Source organism: Gekko japonicus, unplaced genomic scaffold, assembly GCF_001447785.1.
Source record: "Gekko japonicus isolate JY-2015 unplaced genomic scaffold, Gekko_japonicus_V1.1 scaffold897, whole genome shotgun sequence".
Taxonomy (NCBI): Eukaryota; Metazoa; Chordata; class Lepidosauria; order Squamata; family Gekkonidae; genus Gekko; species Gekko japonicus.
Genome location: NW_015164211.1, coordinates 281852 through 299396, shown reverse-complemented (window position 1 = coordinate 299396; position 17545 = coordinate 281852). Strand labels below are relative to the sequence as shown.

The 17545-nt window shown below is 41.0% G+C and overlaps 1 protein-coding gene across 1 annotated transcript; it reads left to right on the top strand.

The window, feature by feature from the left end:
- The first annotated feature begins 328 nt into the window (after positions 1-328).
- SLC30A6 (solute carrier family 30 (zinc transporter), member 6) lies at positions 329-17166 on the top strand. Its single transcript, XM_015408460.1, has 12 exons — positions 329-383; positions 1950-2036; positions 3531-3615; positions 4637-4679; positions 6803-6868; positions 8656-8736; positions 9655-9690; positions 10341-10435; positions 12357-12405; positions 14468-14587; positions 14671-14773; positions 17110-17166. The coding sequence occupies exons 1-12, from the start codon at positions 381-383 to the stop codon at positions 17164-17166; spliced, it is 825 nt and encodes a 274-aa protein (XP_015263946.1). The 5' UTR covers positions 329-380.
- The last annotated feature ends 379 nt before the right edge of the window (positions 17167-17545 follow it).

The following is a 17545-nucleotide window of genomic DNA, read 5'->3' as shown; positions in this document are numbered from 1 at the left end:
GACCTGGAGCACCGTGCACAAAAGGAGAGCGGGCATCTGTAGCACTTCCATCACTGAAGGCACACAGACCCAACCCACCACCTGGTCCAGTTCCAGCCTGCAGCCACGGCGACATCCCCCCGCCGTGAGCTAATTAGCGTCCTCGCCGTTAATACGATCTCCATTAACGCATGCGCACATAACTCTCTCAGTCTGTCACAGCGCCGATAGGAGCGCCGCGTCTTGAGTAGGCCGGGTCTGGACGAAACTTTCCGTCAGTTCCTGCTTTAGGCAGCATTTAGCCAATTACGCGTCACTGTATTCGACTTCCATCTCGTCTCCATGGCGACAGCAGAAACCCGCCTTTTCCGGCCCCTTGTGGGAGCCGCTTGTTCCTCAATATGGTGAGCTGCCTTCTTTGCACACTGAAGGGTGGAAAGGGTTTGAAGGGTGATCGTTAGATATTGAGTTCTGTTGTGCATGAGCGTATACACAGCCAGTGTTTAGGATGCACCCAAAGATGGGTGCAGAGTGAGACTGAGAGCTTCTGCGCTCCGCAGTCAATGGATGTGGGCGTAATTGGGGCTGTTTCGGCGCCTTAGTTGGCACCGCATTTTTGATGCGGTTATAAATAGGAGGAGGGGGGAAAAAGTGGTTGCTTAGATTGCTACTGTTTCTTGCATGCTGATTTGGTGACTAGTAACGTGGCACCTATGGGGAATTTTCTTCCCCACAGGGCTTGTGAGAGTTGGACTTCGAGAGAAGAAAATGGGTTGAAGCCCTTTCTCAGCTTTGACTTTCATAGGCCCCGGTCACAGGGCAAAGTTGCCGCTGGAGAGGCACGGAAGGTGGGCAGATTATCCGGGCGCGATCACACCCCAACATCTGGGAAGTGGAGCGCACCTGTGGCTTACCGCCAACAATGCGTGTTAAAAAACTAGTACCTCCAAGGTACCAGTAAACATTTGCCACGGGCTGCCTCCAGACGCCCGTGGTGTGATTGCGCAGGCACGAGGCATTCCCCTCTGGTCCCTCGTTTACCCGGTCCCTCGTTTACCCGCCGGCGCCGAGGGAAGGACCCATGGTGTGCCGCCGGCGCGTCTGATCGCGTAATTGCGAATCAAACTGCGCCGGGGCAATTAGCCACGACTCCCCCCGCGATAGCCGGCCTGTGTGACCGGGGCCATAGTGTTGCTGAACACGTTACTAGTTCTCTGCCTAACCTTCCTTAAAGGGTGTTGCGACATTAAAACTGTCTAGAGGTTGGGCTAGAAATGTGGTAAATCGCTGTGTTACTCTGGAATGGTGATACAAATTTCAGTTGTTGAGTTTCTGCCTGCTGTGTGGCTGATGTCAGCATAGGAGCTTGACCTCAAAGAGGTTAGCAACTCTCATACCTGTGCTGTGGTCATACCAAAACTTGAGGATTCTTCTGGTGCTGTATCACAAGATCACCCCCCTCTATACAGTGTTAACTAACCCTAAAGAATTACTACATTATGGTTCTGTATCATGATGTTTCTGACTTGGTAGGGAATGCATGTATTCTCATGTCATGGCAAGCAACTCCAGTTTGCCCAGACACCCTCATTCAGACATTACAGCAAACTGGAACTTGATTTAAGGTTTCACAAATCTAGCCTCTGTTAGTGCTCTGCTAGTGAAGAGTGTCAGCAAGCATGAAAAGAAACTGTTTGTACTAGTCACAGATAAGTTTCTTGGGATATCTGACACCAGTGTGACTTGCCCCAGCTATTGAGTGTTGACTTGGGCATGAGCCTGTCTGGTTCCTAAACAAGCATCCTGCAATTGCACCTTTGCTTTGTGCCAATAATGCTGGTATGTGTTCTCTTCATTACAAAGTATTCAAAAATAAGCTCATTTAGTGAGAATACTATTGCAAGAATGCATTATTCATTAGAAAATTAAGGATTTGATCAAGATAACTCTTGTTTTTCTTGTGTTTGCAGGGGACGATACATTTGTTTCGCAAATCACAGAGATCTCTCCTTGGCAAGTTAACACAGGAATTTAGATTAGTAGCAGCTGATCGAAGGGTGAGAGTTTTCTTTTAGAATATGGAAAATAATGTTCTAGAGCAGTTGAGTAACTTTTCAGAGAAATACCAAGTATAATTTTCTGTAGATGCATAAAAACATTTGTTTAGCACATTTCTAAAAATGTAGATTGAAATACAGGGAGGGTGTGTGGCAGTTAATTCAAATGTTTTGCTGAAAAATGTATTCCATTAATAAATGATCTTGTGCTCCATCTTTTTTCATGCCATCAGCCCAGTTTATTACACTAGTTAGATCAGTGCTCTTTAAGTATTATTCACCCAGGCTCTTCTGTCTCGGGTGGCTGTTGTACAGCGTGTGGCTTCAGTTCCCCTGCAAATGTCAACAACTGCATAATTATTGTAGATCCATGGGCATAATATTGTATAACTGTATCCAGACTATAGCGCTTCATCCTACAATGTTTTATTGTTCCAAAGGCAAAAGAAAATGCTTCTGTGATTGTGGAGATGGCTGCTGTCTGCCTCTGTATATTGACTGTATTGCACTAAAGTTTCCCCATGCAATCTCAGAACGGATATTGGCATATAAGGGAATTACACTGATTTCTGTTCTGAATTTCTCCTCATGAACCACTGCTTGTCCTTTTAAAGCCTGTATCATGTTACCTGCTCCACCTGTCAAGATTTTTCTGTTTCTAATCTCTATCTCTTTCAAATCCCTCCTTAAAACCTGCTTTATCATAATCTCTCTTACTTTTGTCCTATATTTGTTTTTCTTAGATATGTTATCCAGCTGGTTTATAGCGTGTTGCTTCTAAAGTGCACCTAGTATGTTTAGTGCTGAGTGTCTGTTGCTTCTGTGTTCTGAAGTGCACCTAGTATGTTTAGTGCTGAGTGTTAGTACCAGTAGGGAGAAAAATACAGGTATATCTAATATTTGGGGACAAAAACCTCTGTAAATACATTGGGATGAACTAGATATTTGTAGTGCAGTTTTTTATTATTCTAGTACCTTTGTTGCCCCATTTGAATCATGTTCTTAGAAATGTGATAGTCTTGTTCTAAGTACCACAGCAACCTGAGTCTCACTGGCCACAACAAATACAGGTCATGGTATCCTTTTGGATTTTCTTTGTGAGACCTGTCTGGTTTTTATTCAGCAAACTTTTCAGTTGCTGTGATAAATTGTTCTGTAGCTAGCTCCTGCTTATTTATTTATTTTTTGTTCATTTAGTATTATTTGTGTTTTATACTTTTTGCATTCTGTTTTAACTTCTTTGACACACTTTGGTAGCCTGTTTTGTGGTCAAAAGATGAGCTAAAACACATGAAAAGTTTTTTCCCGGAATATGCTCCGGTTTTGACTCTGAAATCAGCAAGAGTTTTAAGCTGGTGGTATTTCAAATAGGCTATTCAAAATTACATGTATGCATAAATATGTTTCAGGATCATAGCTCTTCGAATCAAGTTGAGCTTTATCAAGTTTAATTTTAATGCTTTTGCTGAATAGATACTCTGTTATTCTTTACAGACCTGGAAAATCTTGCTGTTTGGGGCAATAAATGTAGTATGTACTGGCTTCCTGCTTATGTGGTGCAGTTCTACAAACAGTATAGGTATGTTCAGTTCTTACAGTACATTTTTGGGTAGTAATTATATATTATAACAGTAGTCTAAAGAGCAGAATTTTTGGTGTAATAAGGCTCTATAATAAAGGGTACATTTCTGATACTTTTTCCCAAAATGTACTGTAAACTGTTTTGTGAATTCACTGCTTTTGCTTCTCCTCTGGGGTTTGTCAGGCAGGATATAATAGGATAATAAAATTACTAAAGGATGTGAGATCTTGTCTAGATTTACACTTTACTGCTAAATCAGTATCAGCTGGAGGATACTTGAACATGCTGGTGTCAAGTACCGTTTGTGTTGAAAGCATCTAGATGCATCTGCATTTTGCTAAATGCTATCAAGTAAACTTGTGCCTTCTATTGCCTTGATGGACATTTTCATTTGGGGGTGGGTCTTGAATATGCCATTTTTGCAGTATGTGTTTGTGCAATGGCATGGTTATTGTGAGAGATTGGAAAAAGATAAATCTGTGGTTGTGGGCAAAAGGATCATAAAGATTAATTTAGCTTAATGCAGCTTGTTTGGTTGTGTCATGCTCCCTGCCCCAGAAACCACTGTCCAATCGATTGCTTCATGGGCTGAAGAATAGTAGGATTAGATAAAATTGCCCTACAGTTACTTGCAAACAGCGTTCCGTGCGCCTTGGTGTTTAGTCATGCTGGCCACATGACCACGGAAATGTCTTCGGACAGCGCTGGCTCTTCGGCTTTGAAGCGGAGATGAGCACCGCAACCCTAGAGTCGGATTTGACTGGCTTTCGAGCAAGGGAACCTTTACCTTTACTTGCAAATATTCTTCAGCTGTTGCTCATCTTCCAGCAATAATGGCTTCCCGCAACAGCCCTAACATTTGCAACTGCAGCCATTGATTTGCAATCCCTGTGGGGCTCTGACCCACTATTTGTCATTCTATGTTGTAGTTAAAGAAAGATCATTATAGCAAAATGTGCTTTGTAGGAAGTGGTATATTGCTAATGCATTAAAATATAAACTTATTTTTTTTCTACAGCTTTAACTGCATACACCTACCTGACAATTTTTGATCTTTTCAGGTATGACTGCTTTTAAAAATCTTGATCTAACTTTGCCTTTGGTGACTTCTTGTCCTTTTATTGGTTAAAACCATGTGGTACAGCATATACAAATCCTGTAATCTTTTTTATATTCAAGTATTTCATGGGCTAATTATAATTTTATAGGTGATGGTGCTATAAAGTATTTTCACCACCTTATACTTGTAAAAAACAAGAGCTCATATGTTTCCTGAAAGACACAGTATGCAGTTTGTCATACTGGGTACAGTCTGAGGAAATTAAGCATACTTAAATCCCATTGATCTCAGATCACTGAATATTCTCTTTGAATTGCACCTGGTATATCTGCTTAGTTGTTTGAGTAAGTATGGTGTTCCTATTCAATCTGCATCTTATTGTAATTGGAGAATGGGCATTTACTGAAATTCTCCTGTTTACAAGCCTGCAGTTGGTTCTTGTGTGTTGCATTTATAAATTGTGTATATACAAGTTAGAGACCTAGAAGGACACACGCGGAAACTTAAATCCAATTTTCCTCCTTCCCATGTTGCCTCTCATTTTTCTTCCTCCTTGCCCCTTCTTTCTCCCTAAACACTTGTCAACCCATGCTTTTCCTTCCTGCCTTTGGGTTTGTCTCTCTTCCCCCTCTGCTTACTCCAGCTCCACTTCCTTCTTCTCCTCTCTCTGTGGCTGTTGATTTCCCCCCCTATCTGCCCCCTTCTCCCCTCTCACTGGCTCTCTTCCTTCCTTGACCTCTGCTTCCCCTGCCCCTCTGCAGCTCATCATTGCAACTGCTTCTTTGCTTGATGGGACAGTCAGAAGGACCTCTCCCTGTGACCTTATTTCCCAGGCAGGAACATATGGGAGAAGAAGGCCATTCAGAAACACTGGTTGCAAGCTGTGTAGAGCTTTAGAAGTCAAAACATACTTTGAATTGGGCTCAGGTGTGGATCAGTAGCCAGTGTAATTACTGTAGTATCAGGGTCACATGCTCCTGATAGCTGGCCCCAAACAGCAGTCTAGCAGCAGCATTCTGCATTAGCTGCAGCCTTTGAACACTCTTCAAGGTTAGCCCCAAGTAAAGTGCTTTGAAGTAGTCCAGTCTGGATATAACTAACCAGGAATCACTATGATTAGATCATACTGACCCAGGAATGGACATAGTTGACGCACCAGCCAAACCTGAGCAAAAGCACTCTTAATCCACCACAGCTACTTGGTTTTCTGAGGTGATGCTGTGCCTAGTAGCACACCCAACCTGTGAACCTGGCTTTTCAAGGGGAGTATAAGCCCATCCAAAACAGGAGAGATCTCAAGTCCCAGGTTTGCCTTTCTTTTAACTCAGAGAACCTCTGTCTTGTCAGGAGTAAGTTTCAACTTGTTTACCCTCATCCAGCCCATAACTACTCCAAGCACTGTTTTAGCACATCAACAGCATCCTTGAATTAAGTGGGAAAGAAAAGTAGCCACTGCGATCCATATCTCCTGATGACCTCTCTCAGTGGCTTCGCATTGGTATTAAATAGCATAGAGCAGACTGTGTGGCATGCCACAGGTCAATGGCTGTGGGGCAGAGCAAGAATCCCCCAGGATCACCTTCTGGGATGCCATCCCAATAGGACCTGAACCACTGTAGCCCCCCCCCCTCCCCTCAGTCCCAGTGCTGAAGGTTGGGTCAGTAGGATACTTTGGTTGAAGGCTGTTGAGAGATCCAGCAGAACTAGAAGGGTCACATTTCCCCCGCCTGGTTTTCACTCTTCTTTCGTTTGCTGATAGGGACCCCAAAGTTAAGAGAACAACGTATATCTCAGTACTGTCCCTCACTGAGGGCCCTGGAACCAATTAGCTCTTCCTCTGTCTGTGAACATACTGTTATGTTTACTGTTAGTTGTAAGCAGCCTTGTTTGGAAGATGGGTTTATTCCTTTAGCTAAATAAACAATGGACATTTTGCTAGTCCTATATAAATGAAGAGCAACTGAGTGCACTGAGTTTGTTTTGAAACTGGTTTTAGAACCATGGGCTATTTGATTGGATTACTATTAAAACTTTATCAAAAAATATTCAGAAGGTATATTTTGAAACACAGAGTCCTTTAAACTCCCTTGTTTGAATTCTCTTTGGTGTTTTTCTCCTATTCAGCTTAATAACATGCTTAGTAAGTTATTGGGTAATGATGAAGAAGCCCAGTACAACATATTCATTTGGGTAAGTTCCTGTAATAAAATTTTATTAGGTGCTCTGAATATGTTTGAAAGATTATATTGTTGATCCAGATAATGATAGATGCTTTTTATTGAGCCAAAGGCTGTTTATAGAAGCCTGCAGAACCAAATTCTTCAACCAGATATGAGAGGACCAGAATTTGTGTATAAAAATAGCAGTCTACATAAGGTTGCATTCTAACAAGGAAAAAACACACCTCAGACGTTGGCCTAATGATGATTTAATATGCTCCAGCGAGGAATCTGTAAAGTTCAGAGCAGTTGAACATCATTTGGATGGGGGGAATTGGCCTATTCAAGCTCTTATGACCTTAGAGAATTGTGGAAGGACCCCTGACTTGGGGTCTGCAGCCTCGTTGTTAGCCGCCCTGAGCCTTTGGGGAGGGCGGGATATAAATAAATAAATAAATAAAATTTTAAGAGTTATGGGGAGGTTCCAAATTGGGTTCTCCCATTCCCCAAAGATTCCTCGTAGGGCCCCAGCTTGTGCTCCATGAGTGGCCTCATTTATACATTTGACCATCTGTGAGAAGACCAGTTTATGTAACACCCAGATCACTTGCTGGAGAAGAGAATACAGTCTATCTTCTGTAGATTAGTGGTACTCACTGCAGAGAGCCACATTCACAATTATGACCAACCGAAAGAGCTATGTGACTGTTGTATGCCCTGTCCACCATCCCACCAATACACGAACAATAAAGGGCTTTCCTCTCTGCCTTCTCATTTTGTCCTCAGCTACTTCTCAGTAGCTCAGGGTGAGAGCGTGAGGTTATTGAGAGTCCTGGAGGAGAGTAAGCTGATCATGAAGAAAGAGGAGTAAAACCACCACCATCCCACTATGGCTAGTTGCTTTTTTCTGTGTGGCTGCTGTGGCGATGGTCATTACTCTCTTCTCTGCAGCCAGCTTGCTCTCCTCCTAAGAGGAGCCTGGGTGCTGAGATGAGAGTCCAGAGGCTGTGAAGGGGGGGGGGGCTTTTAGTTGATAGGCTCTTCACTTCTGTCCCTGACATGGGGTCTGCAGCTTACTAGTCCTCCAGTCCATGTGGTGGTGGCTGTTTCAAGGTGACAACCACCTGCCAACCACAAGCACCATGGGGCAACAGCCTTGCCCACTCTCCTAAAAGTTGGGGTGGAAGCCACATTGGAGAACTGCTCAAAAGAGTTACAATTAAATTACCTTGGTTGTCTTGAGGTGGTCATAAAGGTAACCATAAACAGTCTACGACGAGTAAAAAACAGGGCTTTCCAATGTCTACAAAATGTGATTCTTTCTGTAGAAAAGAGCAAGAGTCCAGTAGCATCTTAAAGACTAACAAAATTTGTGGCAGGATATGAGCCTTGAGTGAGTCACTGCTCACTTCTTAAGGTACTTGAAGTGAGCTGTGACTCAACAAAAACTCATACTCTGCCACAAATTTTGTTAGCCTTTAAGGTGCTGCTGGACTCCTGCTCTTTTCTACTGCTACAAACAGACTAACACAGCTACCCGTCTTGATATATTTTATTTCTGAATATACAATTATTTCTTGTTCCTAATTGGGCTGCAGTCTTCCAACATTTGTATTCTTTTAGATTTATTGATTTTGTCCTGCAAACTTTACACAAGAGTCTAGCTTTGGTAATTTACAGATGTGGTCAAAAATCTAGTCTAAAATCTCAGAATCCTCATCTTAATTTGATGCATGCAGTGGTAGTACACCATCTTCAAATGAAAATCAGAATGAGTTATCTGTTCATGCCGGTTTTACGTGTTCTCTCAAATTCTAGGTTTGAGAGATTCGAAGTGCTAGCAGTATTTGCTTCTACAGTTCTGGCACAGCTTGGAGCTCTTTTTATACTAAAAGAAAGGTAGGACTGTTTACTACTTCATGTATGCTTGATATATATGGTGGTCAAATCAACTGCAGTGAAATGTTAGAGTTTTTTTTTCAGTTGTTGTAGCTAAAAAGCAGAAGAAACAAAAAAAAAAAAGGAGGGGAACCAGCGTACAAGAAATGGTGCAAAACACAAGGCACCGCTGGCTGAAATCTCTTAAAGTGAACAATATATATATAATTATATAAAAATAATATTTAATGCCGAGTCACTATCAGTATAACTGGATGAAACCTAAGTATTCTTACAAGGAACAACACTAATGCAGAAAAATAAAGTCACAATAGAAGTAAAGTCAAAAATTTCAACGTGTCTCACTCCTGTTGTATTATAATTTCATAATCCAACTTGGCATGCATTCATCATGGAGTGGACTCATATAGTTCCAGAAGGATCCAAATAATCTTGAAGTCCATAAGCCATAAACGACGCGTAGTCCGGATGCAAGCTGCCGCGTTTCAAATAATTCATTTTCAAAGCTGAAAGGCTGTAGTGAGACCTGAGCTCAGTAGTAACACATGCAGATATCAGTTTAATCAATCACAAAGGATCATGGGTCCTAGCTAAAAAGCAGACTGTTAGCCATGACTCCAAAGTGGTGATGTTTTATAAGAGGCCTGATGGTAGTTGCATATGTGGAATGTTAAGAACATATGACAAGAGCATTTATTTATTCAATTTTTATACCTCCCATTCCCTAGATAGGGCTCAGGGTGGTGTACAAGCAGACACTAAAATCAGCAACCCTCAACAACAATTTAAAATAATAAACATTTCATTAAAATTCATAATAGCAATACAATTCAAATAGATGGTGGTCATAACATAACAGATTTCTTCATAGAAATGTTAGTTCATTGATTGTAAAGTTGTGATTCTTGTGTCTTGTAGTGCTGAACGATTTCTGGAGCAACCAGAGATTCACACGTAAGACTGTTTTTAATATACACAATTTTAAATATTATGTATAAAATACGGCATTTACTACAATGCAAGACTAGGTTCCCCCCCAGGTATTCCATCGAAAAGAAAGAAAAGAGGGGGGGTCATCTTACATTTGCGTACAGGTTACAGTTATGTCCAGAGTTGTTTTTTTTCTTGCTGTGTAACTTTCTTTAGGGAGGCCATCTTACATTCTGGGTCTCGAGTAAATATGGTACCAAATAATAGTGAGGTGAGTTTACAGATTATAATTAGTATTAAATTATTCATAGTAGATAGGGTGAAACTGAAGTCAGTGGCAAAACTCCTTTTGAATTTAATTGCAGTGGATTGAATCTGTTGATATAAATCAGCTCACATACCTGTTTTTTAAAAATTATTTTTGTAATATTCTAAATTTGCTGCTGAGGATTATATCAGACTTGTGGGTATGTTATATAAATCTGTCTTTCTTACACTTGTAGTTGTCAGGATAAGTTGAGGTCTCCATTTTCTATTTCAAAAAGCATTTTTGAATGTAATCAAAACCTAGAAAATATAATGATAAATAGGGAGAAATGGGCTAACTAGTAATTTTACTTGGCAGCATGTTGGGGAATTCTTTAAAAATGATTGATTTCTTTTCTCTTTTTTAGGGGTCGATTGTTGGTTGGTACCTTTGTGGCACTCTCTTTCAACCTGTTTACAATGCTTTCTATTAGGAATAAGCCCTTTGTTTATGTCTCTGAAGGTATGGAATAAATAGATGTGGAAAAACTAACTCAATAATAATGTTGATGAATACTAAGTTGGCTTGGTTTATTTGTCAGTCATTACTAGTGGTTGCGAGTAACTTCCTTTCCCTTCCCTGAGTCATCTGGTCAGATAGGCTGTGTTGAGAAATTGTGATAAAACTGTGGTTACCTGTGATGTCAAATGCAGACTTACTGACAAATTATAGCTTATCTGGGGGCATTAACTCAAAATTCTTAATTAGAGTTTGTGGTTGTGGTTAACCATAGTTTTTACTAACTGTGGATTGTTGCACCCAAAATTTAAAAATCCCGGTTTGTTCAGTAGCATCGTCCCTCACAGCGGGAGGCTTGGACACAGTGTTGGGCTCAAGCCTCCTTTGAGAACAAATTTAAAAGGCAATGAGACAAGAACTCTAGTCGTATGTGATTAATCCAGCCATGATCATGTGTTTCTTCCCAACTTTATATTTTATTTCAGAGAGATAGAAAGGAAGTATAGGGAACGTGAGGAAAGTGCAGTAGAGAAAGTTGGGAGTAAATTTGAGGGCTGTAAAAACTTTTTTTGTCTGGAATGATGTCGCTAGACTTACAGGCAGGTAGAAGGAAGGGAAGGCTTAAGGCTCTAAAAGATAGTTGTGGATGAAGTCGGTTGACATTGCCAAGAGCAGTGTCACAGGAAGCCCCATTCCATTTCAGGCATGTGGGAACTCAGAGGTCATCCGGCGTCTCTGCCTGGTGATGTGCTTTTCTCTCAAGTCTGCCCAGCTGTTGGAGGGGTTTTCTTGCGCCTCTCCATCAATACACTGTCACCAGCTGGTTGATTTTGGAAGTCCTTGCCAAGAGGGCCAGCACTCCTAGCTTCCCTTCTGCATTGCCATTTAAAGACTCTGCCTAGTGTCTGGACCTCCTGTTACCCATTGACTGGCTATCTCTGGGACAGCTTACTACACTTGTGCACTCCTGGGGGGAGAGTGATGTAGCAACCAACTGCCTCCTGTCCCCTGACAGCTGTTAGCTATTGTGTTCAAATGGTGGAAGTTTATGGGGTACATCCCAAGTCTCTGTTACCTTCTAAGTGTCAGGTTCCAGCTAAGGGGTAAGCTGGCCATTTCAATGTCTTCAGCTGGGAGAGCCAATTGCATTTATAAAGCTTTGATAGCTGGGTACTTGTCAGAGCTGTTGACAGAATGGGCAATACTTAGGAACGATCAACTTCCCCCCCCACCTGTCTTCTGCCAACAGGAAGAAAACAAACCACTTTTAAAAGCAGTTGAGTTTTTTTTTTGCATGCCCCAGACCTCGAAATATAGGGATGTAACATCAAAGAAAAGGGCATTTCTCCACAAGCAACCTTGTGGATCTCTGAGGAAACTTGGCTTCAGCTTCCTTACCCCTTTGAAGAGGCCGATAGCAGGAGGCCTGCACTTGTAGGGACAGTAGGCAATGTAGGGGCGTTGAGGAAAGCACCTGTGGATTCTGCTTTGAGGAAGGAAAGGAAACAGCCTTAACTATTTATACAAAACCTGGGTTTTTATGTACATCTGTTAAAACAACTTTGGTTTGTTCAACAAACTACAAGTACAATAAGCAAAGTGAAAAGAACAATATAGCTGGTTTGGCACACTGGCTAAATGGGTTGATTTGGTGCAAAGGGGACATAAGCGTGCCTAGAGTGTAAGACTGTACCTGCAGTTTATTAGAATTATTATTTTTAATGCACACAGTATGTACTGTGATAATGGCTGCCCCCTGAGGAGGTGTCCTTAAAGCTTTATGTGGCAGGGAACGAATTTGAAATAAAATCTGCCTGAAGCCATCTAAAGTGACTTCTCACCAATTTGCAATGAGAGCAGGTTGTTTATAATCACAGTGTAAAGCATGTGGTCTTAATAATAACCAATATTCTTTTTTATGTAGCTGCAAGTACAAGCTGGCTTCAGGAACATGTTGCAGATCTCAGTAGGAGGTAAGACACACACACACACACGGGAGGGGGGATCCACAGCCAGATCTGGAATACACACACGCACATACACACATGGGAGGGGGGATCCACAGCCAGATCTGGATAGCCCAGGGAGGCCCAATCTCATCAGATCTGGGATGCTAAGCAGGGTCAGCTCTAGCTAGTATTTGGAGGGAGACCTTCAAGGAATACCAGGGTTGTGACGTGGAGGCAGGGAATGGCAAACTACCTCTGAAGGTCTCTTGCCTTGAAAACCCTACGGGGTCACCGTAAATCAGCTGTGATTTGACAGCACTTCCCACCACCAGGGATCCATTACTGGTAGCCTTTGGGCCACTCCAAGCCCCATAGTTGCCATACTGGAGGTGGGGGGAAAGGTGCTGTAGCCTTTAGCTTCACACGACTTACCAAAGTCCTGGGGTACCTCTGTCGTGTTACCTTCCACCACCACCACCAATGCTCCCTCTAAGCTGTGGAGTCTTGTGAGCAAAAATTCTACTTTGTGAGCTACTGGCATTAAAGTTGTGAGCAAGCGATTTGGCTACTGCATACATTAGTTTGCTCTGGAGCCTTCCTGAGTGAAGACAAAAATGTGTGACACACTGACTCAGCTTAGAGGGAACACTGGCCACCACCCCATTGCATGTGACTTTAAAGTAAAATTAGTTACTGAAATGGGGGATGTATTGAAAAGGAAAGGTAATGCAATTGTGTTGGAATGTGTATGCTGTAGCCTTGAGTAATGGCTTGGAAAGCATGTTAGGTGCCTAAGTAAGCCCCTTGATCTTTGGAAGGGCAGGATTTGGGGGGAAGACACTCTGTGCACAAATTAAAGTACTGGGAGCTTATTCCTTCACATGTTAAATTTGCCTGGGTTATTTTGAGATTGTCTATGGAGTTATGGAACAGTACTTGTTCTTTGGGTTATGTAAGAGAGAACTAAGCTTTTTATTTTTAACCTGGTATAGATTTTTTTTTCACTGTTAAGTGCATTGCCATATTTATATATTATTTGGGAGCTCTGTTCTTTTGCTGCTAGTCTAATCAAGTGAGGCATTATATTCCTGCCTTGTTCTGATCATAGCCATTTTCTCCCAGAATAAAAGTGTGTTTCTTTAGAAGAAACATACTTTTTCTTCTGGAGAAAGCTTGCAACTTTGAAGAAAGCTTGCAATTTGTCTGATTTCACAATAATATGAAAATGTTTGTGAAGATATTTGACAGTACTTATCTTAATTTTGTTTGACCCATCTGAATACTATTTCCTTTATGCATGAGGTGGGACCTGACATATCTATAAAAAAGGAACTCAGTTTCCCAGTAATCATTGGGTTTCTGTCTATCATATCAAAATGCAATATTAACTCATTTTCCATTTCATTTATTATTAATGCCCACAGACCAATTAGTCATAAGCAAATGAAAAAAGGATACAAAATACATAATTACATTATAGACTATCACTAAGTATCATAAGCAAAAATTTAAGCACAGTAAAAACCACAAGTCCGACATCAGCTAGCAACTTAGCTGCAAGCTCGTCCATTTTCAAATGTGCATTATACTCCACTTATCTCTGGCAATACTATGTTTATCACAGTCCGGAAAGATTAACTCATTGAGGCTGCTGACATCATTAATGACAGTGTCTGGAAATTTGAATATATAGGAGGAAACAAAATACTTCCTACACTTCCACTAAGTAAGTAGTTAGAATTGGGATGGCCACCGTATCATTTCAAGATCTAAACATGTTATTAAACTAGAATCAGCTATTTAGAACTGTGAGGAAGCACAGTTGTAACTGAAATTTGACAGCTTTGCACTTGATGTAATTTCAGAAGAAGGGAATGAACAAGTTGTCTATGCTATAGTCATTTTTTATTATAAAGTGTAACTGTTTATGTCCATTAACAATAATAACTAGGCTGATCAGTTTTCTGGCTGCAGAGAGATACTAATATAATTGCTACTGTTCATATGAATGGGCTGTGCTGTTTTTTAACGTGCTGTGTCCCCTATTTAAGGGCAGTTAATCCATATTTTTCTTCCTTTCTTTTAGTTTATGTGGTATCATTCCTGGATTGAGCAGCATCTTCCTTCCACGAATGAATCCATTCGTCTTAATTGACCTTGCAGGGGCTCTAGCTCTTTGTATTACATACATGCTAATTGAAATTAAGTACGTACAGTCACGTTCAACAATAAAATTCCTATATATTGAAAACCTGGTGAGCCCTCTAATGCTACATTTCTCTGTTTCAGTAATTATTTTGCTGTTGACACTGCATCTGCAGTAGCCATTGCTTTGATGACATTTGGTACCATGTACCCTATGAGCGTCTACAGTGGAAAGGTATTACTTCAGGTGAGACATTATAATAAGGACTGGCATTTTATTTTAATTAAACAAGTGTACTACAAGAAGCAAACAGAATACATATTTAGAAGTCAAAATAGGCATCATGAAATTTCAGTTTCAGTGAGGAGTGATGAGTTTTAATTTCAATTGTATAGCTTTGTTTTAAAAATCACTCTAATTTTATGAAATTTTCAAAAGTTATTGCTATACAAAGGAGCTCAGATATGGGAAGGACACCAAATGCTGCCAGGTGAACTACTTGCTAATGATTTCCTACTTAAGTGCAGACCTCTTTAAGTGCTGCTTTGTTCATTAGGAGGAGCTGCCTAATAAAGATGCTTAAACTGGAAGATAAAAATGCTCAGCATACTGAATCCAGTGACCCATGGGTAGAATTGTTAGTATAGCTATAAACAGTCTTACTCTTATAGGCCAGTTGTCCACTAGTTTTAACCCTTCTTTCCGAATTCCACTCACCAAATGTCATATATTTTCTTGTGTGCAAGAGTGAATTCCTGAATTGCCGAAAGAATAACAGTTGTTAAGCTGTATGTCAGGATACAAGGTCAACTTTGAAAAGTGTGAAATATGATTTTTGTGGAGTTTACTTTAAGTCATTGTTTAGGATGTTTTTACATAGTAGGCCAGAGAATTTGCTTTTAGGTTTTTGTATAGATCTGCAAGCATTCAATTTTTTTCACAGTTCCAGCTAACCTACTGTTATCTATTCCCCTGTCTTCAGTTTTCCTTCCTTCCCTACCCCTGGCAGCTTTCCTTGGGAGAAGTCTGGCAGGGTTTCCTGCTGCCAGGCCACACCCCAGTTGCATGGTGGGGAACCAACAAGGACTTGTAGGGACACCTCAGTTTCATCTGTATCCCCCTCCCAACACTATTTCCTTTTTGTGGCAACCACCATCACCTTTTCCTGCTTCCTCCTCTCCTTCCCAACAACCAACCGACATTTTATCTGCCCCACATCTTCAGCTGTATTGATCATTTTTACTACATTTATACCTGGCCTTTCTCCACAATGTGGACCCAAAGCAGCTTACATCATTATTTATTTATCTTCACAACAACCTATGAGGTAGGTTGGGTTGAGAGTATGTGACTGGCCAAAGGTCATCCAGCAAGATTTCATGGCAGAGTGGGGATTTGAACCTGAGTCTCCCAGATCCTGGTTTGACACTGTAACCACTACGCCACTCTGGGTTTTGTGTGGTGGCTGCTCTTGAACAGTGGGAAGCAACTGGGCCTCCATAAGTCATAGAGCTCCCATGATATCAAGTCACGGTGGCCTGGCCCCAGTAAATCCTCCACCAAGGACCAAAACATGCCTGGAAAGGGCCATGCCCTTCCCTTTCCCTTTTACTGACAGAAACCAAGGCTTCAACTGGCAATACTGTTGTAGCTTTCTAGTAACAGCCACCGATGACACTTTTTCTTAAAGGTATAGGCGATGTTTCTGTTATTTTTTTGGGGGGGGGGTAACCTCTCCCAGTGTTTTTTGTTTGTTTGTTTTGCAAACCTATGACTTTTCCAAGGTTTGTATAAAGCTCTGTCTTGTCTGTTTATGGCTCCAGTCTCTGAATTTAAGTATTCACAGAGCTGGCCATGTTAAGAATTAGAAATACTGATGGTAATATAGCCACACCGAATCTCTCAAATTTGAGTTGCGGTGAGACTATCTTAGCTTTCCTGAAAAGGCTTGGTAAGAATTTTAGAAATTGCATTTCATTTTAAAATGTAGGTTAGGTAGGAGAAGGGACTACATGTGTGCTTTTTTACTTATAATGTCACATATTCTAGTGTTCTGTATCATTGTACTTGTTTAGTTATTCTGTTCAAGGATAACTAGAGTGATTCAGGACAACACTGGGTGATTATTGGCTGGGATAAAAGGTCTTCCAAGACCTGGAATAAATACAGTTTCTGACTTCTCTTCAGTCAGAAAGCTGGTACTTGTATAGAATGATCATTGAAGAGACTGATCACTCTTCACACCGTCATGTGGTTTAGTGGTTAAAACACTCAAAGAGACTTTAGGTTTCAAATTGAATTATGAAAAATATCCTGAAATTGCCCTCAGAAAGCGAAGCCATTGATTTATTTGATCATATACCTTTTTACTGAGATGATAATACTAATGTTTCCAGTTAGTCAGCAGATGAAAATGAACATTTGAAGTGGAATCCAGGATACAGGAGCACTGGCATTTTAAGATTTTGATTTAAAGTCCTATCTCAAGCTTAGTATTGTGTTGTAATTTCCTTTTCTCAGCACTTACTAGGTCCTGTGGCATGACTATGCAACTTTTAAAAATTATGATTTTGTTTTTACAGACAACACCACCTCATGTGATTGGACAGCTAGATAAGCTTTTAAGAGAGGTAAGTTAAGTATATTACACTTATTCACAGTGGACAGGGCAGCTGTCTCTTCTAGAGAGTATAAAATATTACACTTATTCAGAGTGGACAGGGCAGCTGTCTCTTCTAGAGGCAGCCTCTTTGACCTGATGGGATGCTGTTCAGTGGACTTCCTGACACAGGGGGCTTGGAACCTGGAACCTGGTACTAGAAGGGGGGAGCTAAAATTGCCCATTGCATTTTGGATCCTGCCTTATGAAGAAGTGAGCAGAAGGGTTAAAAGGTCATAATTGAAACTGGTCACTCTTTCACGTCTTCCAGATGCAAATTGAACTGCTTCAGTTTTCCATGGAACACAGTGTTTCTAGTTTCAACTATGTAAAATTGGGCTTTGACCAGTAGAATGTAA

Coding starts and splice junctions, on each gene's coding strand:
- SLC30A6 (XM_015408460.1), top strand. Junction 8,737..9,654: donor CTTTTTATACTAAAAGAAAG/GTAGGACTGTTT, acceptor TGTGTCTTGTAG/TGCTGAACGATTTCTGGAGC. Junction 12,406..14,467: donor GTTGCAGATCTCAGTAGGAG/GTAAGACACACA, acceptor CCTTTCTTTTAG/TTTATGTGGTATCATTCCTG.